This window comes from Populus alba, chromosome 11 (genome assembly GCF_005239225.2).
Source record: "Populus alba chromosome 11, ASM523922v2, whole genome shotgun sequence".
Taxonomy (NCBI): Eukaryota; Viridiplantae; Streptophyta; class Magnoliopsida; order Malpighiales; family Salicaceae; genus Populus; species Populus alba.
In genome coordinates this window covers 9,092,206-9,103,775 of record NC_133294.1, presented here as the reverse complement: position 1 = coordinate 9,103,775, position 11,570 = coordinate 9,092,206, and the positions used below count along the sequence as shown (strand labels likewise).

Sequence of the window (11,570 nt, the reverse complement as noted above, 5' to 3'; positions counted from 1 at the left end):
TTTCTGAAACTCCTCCAATATAGACTTAACAATTATGGGGCCTTTATTGCCTTGTTATTTTTCAAATAACAAGGACTTCATAATTAAAGCATTTATTTCCTTCGACTCTTTCAAATTTGTCTCAATTTCTGACAAAGATTGGGTAATAGTAAGGAATACCTTTTTTCTAGCCTTTTAAACTTTTGGTTGAGAATTTCCTTTCAGATATATCAAAGTGAAATTAATTATATCCTTAACAAATAAATAAATTTTTTTTCATCCCTCATGCCAATGCATTCACTTCATACTGTCATGGCCTACCAAACAACAAGTCACAAGCATTCATATCAATTACATCATAATAAACTCCATCCTTATACTTGCATCTTTCAGTTAATGTTACCTTTTATATCTTTTTAATTCAACATATAGTGTAAGGTTCAAAATGTTTCTCAATGTTCAAACCCAATTCAAAAATTGTTTCCCTACCAATAATATTATCATAACTATCACTTCAATAATAAGATTAAAAATTGTTGTTTTATCGTGCACCTAGTATGAGAAAAGCTTGTGTCATTGTGTCTCATCATCAATTTTTTGTGGTAGCAATAAACGTCTTACCATATAAGTTTAACCATTATCACCCTCATACTCACCCTCATTATCAAGTTCACAACACTCATCTAGATATAATTTTATACTTTTTTTATACTCTTCATCCTCATATTCATCGACATTCTCAAGCTTCTTATTAGAATATACATTGGATCTATGCCTTTTCTAATTGTATTTATAATCTTTATAGGAGAAACTTAACATAGGGATTATCTCTTTTCTGGTTAAGGATTTTCTTGGGGCCTATTTTTATCATAGTTGGAGTCTACGTTAGCTTGCCTAGATTGACTATTTGTCTTTGGCAGCTTACCCTTCTCAATAGGTGTAAACCAAGGTTCCATGATAGAAACCCTTTTTGGTAATCAAATCTCATATTGGTTCTCTCTTATATCAACATCTATGCCTTTAAAGTTATATCTCGTGTTTCAATAACATTTAGCAACATTTGAAACCCAATTATATCTCTAGTGGCAAGTTTCAGTCCCCCTATGTATCTAGCAACTTATTTCCCATCAGTTTTCATGTAGATTATTTATCTCAGCTTGGCACAAGAATTTTGTTGTATATTCATACAAGTTCAAAAACCTTGGGAACACTTCTAATACTTATGGAACAAAAGTTGATCATAATCAAAAGACAAAAATCTACCTTTCAACAATTGCTTTATCCGCTCCAAAGTCTCAACAAATCTTCTATCCTCTCGCCTCCTAACCTTTAATAGAGCCTATCCTACCAAAATAAAGCCTCACACTTCAATTTAAACCCTACAAATATTACCATTATCAATTCTGAAATTCTTTTGTACTCATAAAATCGACCACTTTCAACTTACCAATCAATAAACTTTTCAACTCCTAAATCACCATAAAAAAGAAAACATCTCAACCTTCATCTAGTAGTCTTGATTATACTTATTAATTCTAGCAACTCTACCTTAATCTTCTTTATTAGATGAATACTCAGTCATAATGACCACAAGGATTTGCATGAACTGGTTCAGGGGCAAGCATCATCCTCAACGTGTGCCTTTCTTTTTTTGCAGTTCATATTTATGTACAACCCTAATGCCTCAAGCTTGGATGTAAGGCCATCAAATCTAGCTTTGATGTTGCCAAACAAATTTTGCACTCACTCCTCTAAAGTTATCATCACTATTGAATGACAATCTAGCTGATCCTAAATGGTCGTCTCCCCTAATCTCCATAACGGGGATGGATGCCACTATCTACCTTACAATTCTCTTTAGGCTCATCATCGATCCAGATTTTGATCCGCTCTGATACCACCTGATATAGCGTATAGCAAAAATAAAACTAAGGTTTTTAAACCCTAAGGTTAGACCTAATTGTAGAGAAATCTAGAAATAATTCTCTAGTATTTTTATTGAATCCAAATAATAATTTGAATCTCTATTAAATAAACTAGTCCTTATTTATAGGAGTCCTAAAATCCTTTATGTAATTAATAGAATCTATCTAGCATTAGAATTTATAAATAGTAAAATACTAGCTAAATTAAAAACCATAAACTAAATAGAAAATAAATAATTAAAAACCAAATTTAACTAGAAAAATAATTAAAATAGAAATTTTCTTTGGAGTTCTTTTTAGGCTTGGCCTGATTAATTATAATTATTTTACTTCATAATATTGAAATAGCTAAATTTTGATGCCTTTTTCAAGATTCGGCCAGCCATTCTCTGATGTTGAAGCCATTTGGTTTTGATGATTTTATTTGAAAGAAATGTCTTTAGGATTCCAGTCTATTTTGTTGGAAATCACATCCCACCATAACCATATCTACCCTGCGTGAGATTGAGGTTTTAAAAGAATTGAATGGGGAATTATCAAATTTAACCACGAAAAACTTGCACTAACTTTTTCCTGCTAACATTCACCATACAATCCTGTGGTGCTGCTTTCTCTGAGCCGCGATTATCCCAATGATTCTTTAGCTTGAGCCTCCCAACATTCGTCCGATCCATTTAAGAAACCAAAAGGAAACCATTCCCCTTGTAAGCTGCTTCAACTTCCGTAATTTTCACATTAGTGTCTTCCTTGTCCGAGAAAAGTAGTAAGAAGCGAGAGAAAATAAAAAAAAACACAATCACCTTCTGTTGGAAAAGTTCATCGGTTGGCAAGATGATAGCATCATCATATATTTCTGATCACCTTAAAAGCAAACCAGTTACCAGTACCAGCAGTGCATAGAACCTAAATCCCAATGGCAACCACAGGCAGCAACTAGGTTGAGAAACAAGAAAGAGAGATGTTAAAGAAGTCTTTTCTAACTCTAGTTAAGCGAAACTTATTTTGGTATGGGATGGTGGGGGAACGAAAGGAAAAGGGATTGCCAGTTGTGTAGTCTAAATTCAAAAAATCCTTCCATAAATAGGACGAGGAAAACAAAAGGTACTCCAGCAGCTGAACCTGATAGAAATGCTAAAGTGAGATTTGTAAAAACAAATGATCACAACTTTTGAAACATCATGATTTCCAAACCTTTGGTTTGAGAAACCAAAGCAGGAATTGAGGCCACTAGAAACAAATATACAAACAAGGGAGAATTATTCATTGTCACATTGCAGATCAACTCGAGTAGCGACAACAAGGGACAAACTATGAAAGCATACAAGAAGTTGTACCACATAAAACTACGTTCTCAATTTCTTGAAATATCAATAAATTACTAAACAGTTACGAAGGAAGAAAAAATTGAGGATACAGGAAAGAATAGACTGCTATAAATTTCACCAGCACCAGCTCCAAAGCCAATTAGCAAAACAGATTCCTGAGATACTTTCAATATTGATGCACTTTTAGTCCTACACAACAATGGCATAACAAATAGTGCGTGATAAAAGTTAGTTATCCATGCTCTTAAGAGTAATGAATTCGCACAAAAGACAGCTCATGTTAGATGAGGTTTCCGGAGCATAAAATTGACTGTTTGCCTCACGCTCTCACCTAAGAACATATAGGTAATGCAATTAAAGCCAACACATCTTATTTCACCCACAAATGCTCTCTATACATGAAACCAATGTTTCTTTCATTTTCCCAATTTTGTGGTGCACATGAATCTACAGCGGGAAGAGGAGATGGTGATACTGGAAATAAGGAGATGGTGAAACTTTTACAGGTTCCACTCAGCATCTTTTTGCTCGGGAAATGAAAAGGGACCAATAGTCACCATCTTTGGTGCTCACTTAATAGAATAACACATTTAAATAGGGGGAGGAAGCTTTAGTCTTAATGGGAAACAAAGAGAAGACACCAAACCCCAGAGGAGGGAATAGCGTTCAGGAAAGGCAAAGAGGATACTCCAAACCAGAAAACAAGAGAGAGAATAAGAGAGAAGGCAGATTTGTCAAAAAAGAATTTAATGGAGATCATAATAAATAAATAAATAAAAATCTAGCATGAAGCTTTTTAGAAAAGGCAGAACATGAACACAGAAAGCTATGGGCATTGAAGCAATGAAATCTAACTGACATAACTAGCTATAAGTACCTTTGCTATTAGATTAATCTAAATGTTGCCCATGGCTTTTGCTCATAGAATGCCGTCCAAGGAGCTTTTGACCAGGAGTGTGGTGATCATCCTGCAGAAACAAAATTATGACATGTGCATGTCAAGCACCAAAAATATGAAAATGTAAACAACATAATTCAAAATTAAAAAGGAAAACATAAAGGAAAAGAATCCATGAAAACAAAGATGACAGCATTCATGCAGTTTTAGGAAAGAGCTGCTGCTTTTCCCCTATTGGGAGCAGTAGGGAGGAGGCGATGCAAGTAGCAATAAACCCTGGTATTAATATCATTATAACACATGAAAATCTAACCTCACATCACATGCCCTTTTACAACAAAGGGTAATGAGAAAATGCAATCCGAAGATTGTGCAGTGAGGATCAATATTAAATCCAGATAGCAGGTAGAAACTGTCATCACAATAAGAATCAATGACTGTCCACCATTTCGAAGAATATTACATTATCACCAAAAATCTAGCAAAAGGAAGCGTCTTGTTATAAATGAAGACTCAACTGACAATCGGAAAAAAAATTCACATGGACAAACAAGTTTGATTATGGAATTTGACCCAAACCCAACATTTTTCATCTAAAAAGTATGAACATCAGTTATCTGTTACTTCTACCACGAATACTACTAGTCCAATTTTTTTCTATTTCCCTGCATATTTAAATAATATCTCAAGGTTGAAATGAATTCTCTTCTCCTTGCATTGTCCTGTGGCATAAAGTTAAGACACATAATTTTGTACATTGTTGCAAAACAAGAAAACAGATATTTCATAAATTTTTAACAGAAACTGGGAAATAGATTCAGCATCCAGAGCTAGTGAGACTGCTCCATTAAGTTACCATTCAAGAGTACTTTATTTAATTCTGCTCAAATAGAAAAGAATTTCAGAGTATTTCTAACCTTATACAGAGATGCAGCTGACTCGGACTGTACAGTTTGAATTGGCATAGTCCCCAATGACCGTAACGCATCCAATGCATCCAAAGTCAGCTGCCACCCACAGAGCGCAGCAGTATCAGCATTGCTGCCAGAACCACGACTACTACAGCCAGCAGCAGCAACATTTCCATTAACCCATGGGCAGAACTTGTTGTGATGAATAATTGGATCAAATTCTATAGCTTCTTCATAATTGCTTTCACCTTTTGGAGGCCCTGAGAATCAAGTGCTGTGATAAAATGGGGACAATAGATGGAAGAGCACAAAGAAGTAACATCTTCAAAATTTAAAATCGCCACGGAAGGATGCTTTCATTTTAAGTAATAAGAAAGAGCAAGGAAAGAAATCACAGGAAAATTCTCATCTCCAGAGTGAAATGAATATCACATAAACTAGGGAAATAAGAAGCAGAGGAGCCACAGTTTCAAAAAAGGCTTGATCATTTATACCACCTCAAAGACTAAATAGTGGTGCATGAGCCAGTACCAGTCAGCATCGAATCATGTTCCATCTAATCCCATGTTTCAATATAGAGCATGCAATACAGGGATAATGATTTTAGCAATCAATAAAGACTTGGTGGTGAAAGAAGTTCCAGGTCAGACAGGAAAGTCAGCCAACGATGAAAAAAGAGAACCATGTCATAGAAATATTATGCACATGAACAGTTCATTTATCTTCTTACTGCTATTATAAATAACAACTTACATGGTTAAAAGCAACATGCTAAGCAGCAGGGTCAATTCTAGAAGGGTAGAAAATCACCGACAAGAACCCATAACTATCATGAATGGTATCAGATAGATTGATGGGCTCAAATAGCATTTTTTTCCCACTCAATGGAACATAAAACTCCATTGAATATTTTATTTGTTTCAAAAGTGGCAAAATTTCCAAGGGCTAACAGGAAAAGAGAAGATGCAATTATTTATCTCTCAGAAGTCGAGGCAAGCAATCATGATTCCCAAACCCACCCTCAAGTTATAAAAACCTTATTCAGTTTACCTGACGCTGTGCATGACTAGTTTCTGCTCTTAGCCAATTTCATAAGACTTGAAATCATTTTCTATTTAAGATGTTTTAGGTAAAAGAAATTTCATGGTGAATTTACCAACCTGTCACCGGATTTTGCAAACAAATCCTACTTGTCATCAAGTTTTTATAACAGATGCAATGATGAGTCGGAATTGTCAAGAGATAAATGGACAATATGAATGTCATCAACAAAGCAAACATCTCATACCGTTGAAAAGAAACAAACACAGTAAATTGTTTTGAGGATTAAAGTTGAGCAGCATGACAAGATAGTGTTCTAGAAAGAGGATTTTTTACTTCAATAGCATTGAAATGTTAGTCAAATTACAGTCATGTTGTAATTGCCATGGCATAGTATTTGAAACAGACTAAACTATCTTAATCAACCAGCCATAAAACACTTTACAAGTCTTGACAAAACTAAACTACTGTCTTATATCAATCAACATTTTAGTTTATTCTTTTTTCCCCCTTTCTCCCACAGCCAATTCAAATCCAAGAGTTTCCAGCTACATTAAGCTATATAGGAGTATCAACACCAAGAGAGAAAGAAATAGATGAATAGAATAGAAACAAGCAGGGGAGAGGCAGAACCATGTATTTCAATAATTTGTCCAGAACCCTTCATCAATTCTCTATTATTGTAGATGACCATTATTATTGTAAACGCTTTACATGCAAGCTATCACCAAGAGATTCTTAACCAATGAATGTAAAAAAAAAAAAGTAATGTTCAAGGTGCTTTAAAGAACAGAATATGGAGCTAGACAATGTGACTCACAAGTCCAAAATCCTGATATCAAATTGTAGATCATAGTTCACTGGAAGCCAAGGAATTCAGCTCCTTTGTACATTCTATATGATACAGTTATTACCAACCCCAATAACAAATTCCACTTCACAAGTAAACACAATGCAGGGATATTTTCAGCATTCTATAAAAGGAGCTGTGTCCCAAAAAAGAGGCATTCAATATGATAGCTAAAAAAAGGTAATAACTTACCTATCCCATTGGCGACTGCATAATCAGATTCTGCGCATGGACAGTTGTTAACAGATGATGATTTTCCACCCTTTGAAACCCCTTTGTTGGTTGTTCCATAGCCTGAATAGATGTTTGCATTGCAAGACATAGAGGGATGTGAATTGTTATCTAGTGCTAACTTGCCGCTTTGGCTTGCCTTTTTGCCACTTTCAACTGATTCAGCCTTTGTCGTACCATCTATTTTTGAGCCACTGTCAGCTCTTTCCACGGATCGAGACAGCATCTCCTGGCTATCACCACGAGGATCTTCCCTATTTATTTCATCAGGAACGATCTCATCCATCAACCCAGGATCAGGAGCAGATTCGCCAGTCTGACCTTGATTTTCGGCATCTTCTATTCTGGGTTCCAAGTCCCCAACAACACTATCTGCTCTGTGCACAGAAACATCAGCCCCGTGAATTTCAGCTTCATGACTAGCACACATACCAACACTCCCTCCACTAACCCCAAAACTAAAACCATCCCGCGCTTGAGCAGTAACTGTTTCTGCATTGAAAATTTCTTCACCGTCATTCGTACTGCTGACACCCATTTCTCCCGGAGCTACTTCAGCAACAGGTTGGAAATTTCCAATGCTTTGCTGGGCTTGATTGCTATTATTCAGTTCTGATGTCTCATTCATGTCCAAATTGCCATATGTACTAGAAGAGGGGAAATGCACATCATTAATATCTGCAGGGTAATTCTCAACACTTTCCATGGAGTCATCATCAGCACTGTGACAAACTGTATCCATTGCAATGACAGATGATGCACGTGTTGAATCTCTAGCCGATGGGATCCCTACAATTTGATCACTTCCTTGACGAAATGAAGCAGCTCTGTTTCCATCAGCAAAGACTTGAAGACCCACTGAATGGCTAGGACCAGCACCAGATGAATCTCTCTGATATGGTGAACAATATGTATCAAAAAAATCTGAATCACGAGCACGTTTTGAAGGCCCTGCTGAAAATTGTTGCCCATCTGTGACTTCATCGCCATCTCGATCAATGACAGTTCCCTCTATACTATCAGCTCGCTGCATAATCAATTGTGGCCTATCATCTGAACTGCCACCTATTTCCAAGCTCCGCTTACGAGAACTTGGTCCATGTGATTCATATGAAGCTGCATGCTCACCGACCTCGCTTCCTGAAGGTTGACCAATCATTAAGTCCCTTCCCATGTCTGCGTCTAGAATATTCTCAGGCATTGTTGTTCGGCCCTCTTGAGTAAAAGATAAACCCCCAGCCATTGTAAGATTCAAATCAACTTCTGAGTTTAGCAGCAATTTTCCCTTGTCCGTAGTTGCAACTTCATCGCGGTCTTCAATCTGATCTTTCTCAGTATCATCAGCAGCAACCCAACCACTAATCCCACTGGCTGCACTTGCTCCACGTGTCAACGTCATTTTTTTGTTTGTATCAGCAATATCAATGTTGTTGGGAGCAAAACAAGCAGGTCGAGGAACAGTCAAGAAATCCAATACTCTGACAGTAGCACCACATAAGCTACAATCTAATAAAGGTGACCTGGAATCACATCTAGAATCAACAGCAAAAACTTTGTTCTTTCCAGTGTCATTTTTTGCAGAAGCAGAGTGTGCTTTCTTGCTTGGTCCAAGATCATGTGAAAGATGGACCTGGGCCTGTGCAGGGCCAAAAGACCACCCATTTCGAGCTGATTGAGCAGAATTTTCTTCACAGTCTTGAACATTTGGAAGCCATCTGGGTTCCCATCCACATAGACTTATGAGCTTTTGAGCCTGCCAGAAAACCCCACAAGTATTGTAAGATGTAACAGATGTAATCAGCACTACACAAGCATAGAATTTATAGCACAAAATAATGAGTCCGTAACTTAACAACAAGCAATAGAGCATGAGAGAATCCTACCCGAGAATAGAAACAGAATGCTCCATCTCTAGTGGTTTCAAGTCCTGCTATGCATTCTGATTTGAAATCACCTTCTCCAGCGATAAAATTCTGTGATTGTGATAGAAGGCGGTCAACCAGTGGTCCCCGCAAAACCCGCATCAGCTCAATTGCAGATGCAGAAATGCTGGGAAGAAACTGAAATTGCAGGAGTCCATCACATCTATCTTTGTATCCTCCAATTAGGGCAGACTGTGGAGTTGGAGGGAACTGCACCAAGCTTGCAGGGCAGCTGTTTCCTCTCCAAGGACAGGTGGCTTGGTGGCCAACATCCAGCTGCTTGGCAAAGGCTTCAGCAGCACTTTCAACTTCATCCCCAAAATTGCAAAATAAAAGAGAAAACAAAGAGTACCATTATGTCAGCAACAGACAGTTGCTCTAATCCTTAATTAATGATCAAATAAGCATTGATCAAATGGAGACATCAACAGGTATTGCAATTAAATGTAAAAGAAACATGGAAAGATGCAACATGCGGATCGCATGCAAACCATGGCATTCCAAAGCTAGACCTAGTATTGAAAAGACCACCCCAATTTTCTTGAGCATTGTAGAACAAAAATTTGATCACTACAAGCTTCATCAAATTACCTACTTTATGTTACCAAATTACTTGTTTTCTCATGATACAACACATGTCCCTTTTACACTTCCCTTTTTACCTAAACTATCTTCTACTTCTTTCTCCCTTTTACATTAAAGACTGAAAGAAAACAGAGTTCGATAGATCAATGCAACTCCCTAAGCAACAGCTTTTAGTTTCCATATTTTGAATGTCCTCAGATATGTATTGTAATGTTGACAGATAAAGCAGTTGAAGATTACAAAATCTGACCTTCAGCAGGGGTCCATGAAGATAATGAAACAAAAGTCATGTGTGCACCACATGTTTCACATGCAATTTGATTAATATCAATGTTCGTCCAGCCTCTCTGAGCACAAGCCAGTGAACTAGCAATCTGCAAGACATGAGAAAAAGAAACGGTCAGATCCCTTGAAGAAAAAATGGATCAAGTTAAGAAAAAGCAGCACCTTAGGCTTTGCAAACCAATTGGGTGGCTTAAAAGTAGCCAGACGCCTCAACAGATCCCCTCTCTCCCATGGCCTGCAGGAAGGCCTAGAAGAAGAGCCGAGAGCAGAGCCACCAGCACTTGTGCTTAATGAAGTTGTCCATACTGACACTGCTTTTGAGTTATTATTATAATTATGTCCTAAATTTGGTGGTGAGGATGCCCCAGCAGAGCTAACAAACAAAATTCAAAACCCTAATTTTTAATTAACAAAAGAAAACAGGAGCAAAAATAGTCAAAAAAAGAAATTGGAGAGAAGAGAAAGAGCATACCTGGCAGCAGGAGTTGGATCCATGGTCCCTCCAGAGCTGATTACTTCTTCTCTCATTTTCTCCATATTTTGTTTTTCGAAACGGGGGAGGAGAGACGGGCAGCGAACAAAACAAAGTAAATAATAGTGCGCTCGCTGACTGACTGGCTGGGTGTGTTTTTTTTTTTTTTTATCCCGAATATCGCTTCCCTTTTATTTTCTTTTTTTGTTTGACGGGAGAAGAGATACGCGTCGTTCGTGTTTTGACTTTTGAGAGGGCATCCCACTCCCAAGCACATTCCAATATTGTTCTCTATTTAAGGATTTTGCCCCTCTGCTGATTTTTTTTTTTTATTATTATTATTCACTTAAGCTTTTTGGATTAGTTTCACGTAATTCAATTTATTTTCATAAATTTTAAAATTAATAATTAAGTAAATTTTCAATAAATATCAATATTAACAACCAAGGGATTTTTACTTGAGACTATATATAAAATAAAATAAAAAACATTTTAATTTCTAATTTTTATTACTGAGTCACATGGTATGTATTTAATACATTTTATTCTTTTGATAATGGATGGTTCTGTTGGGATTTTGTCCTTCTATTTTGTTATGTGACATTGAGTGCTACCGTGTTGAAAATCTATGCTTGCACATGGAAATAATCGGACAATTAAAAATTATATATATATATATATATATATATATATATTATATATATATATAAAGGAAAAACTTAATGATGTAAGCGCTCTCTCTCTCTATTTTATATATAGCGCTTCAAAACGTGTGTTCAATTTTTTATGAATGTTAAAAAACACGAACCTTTTTCTTTTATCACATCTTCATTAAATACTAGGTTTACGCTGCTTTGATTAAATTTTTTAATGGAAAAAAATATTTAAAATATTATTAATATTTTTATAATAAAAAATATAATCTATATTGAAAATTTTAAAAAAAATCAATGATGATATTTTCTTAAGTTTTGAGTCAATTAGATATATTAGATTGGTCTGAGTTAAAATATTAAATTTACGATTGGGATTATGAGATCATAATAACTCTATAAAAAAATTCATAATAAATTATGAATGTTAGTTTATCATCAATTCAATGTTAAAAAATAATAATAATAATTAAAGAATGACAAAAAACCATCT

General features: G+C 36.0%; 1 protein-coding gene across 3 annotated transcripts; it reads right to left on the bottom strand.

Annotated features, from left to right (window-relative positions):
- Positions 1-2,286: 2,286 nt before the first annotated feature.
- On the bottom strand, positions 2,287-10,592 carry LOC118054795 (uncharacterized). 3 transcript variants are annotated; one of them, XM_035066503.2, is made up of 8 exons: positions 10,425-10,591; positions 10,115-10,325; positions 9,918-10,041; positions 9,044-9,390; positions 7,122-8,913; positions 5,045-5,298; positions 4,107-4,197; positions 2,287-3,023 (listed from the first exon to the last, which is right to left on the bottom strand). In XM_035066503.2, the coding sequence occupies exons 1-7, from the start codon at positions 10,487-10,489 to the stop codon at positions 4,120-4,122; spliced, it is 2,871 nt and encodes a 956-aa protein (XP_034922394.1). In that variant the 5' UTR covers positions 10,490-10,591; the 3' UTR covers positions 2,287-3,023; positions 4,107-4,119. The 3 variants fall into 3 exon arrangements, with proteins under 3 accessions (XP_034922394.1, XP_034922393.1, XP_073268489.1); XM_035066502.2 differs by lacking the exon at positions 2,287-3,023 and adding an exon at positions 3,145-3,418; XM_073412388.1 differs by lacking the exons at positions 2,287-3,023; positions 4,107-4,197 and having other exon boundaries at positions 5,108-5,312; positions 10,425-10,592.
- Positions 10,593-11,570: the final 978 nt, after the last annotated feature.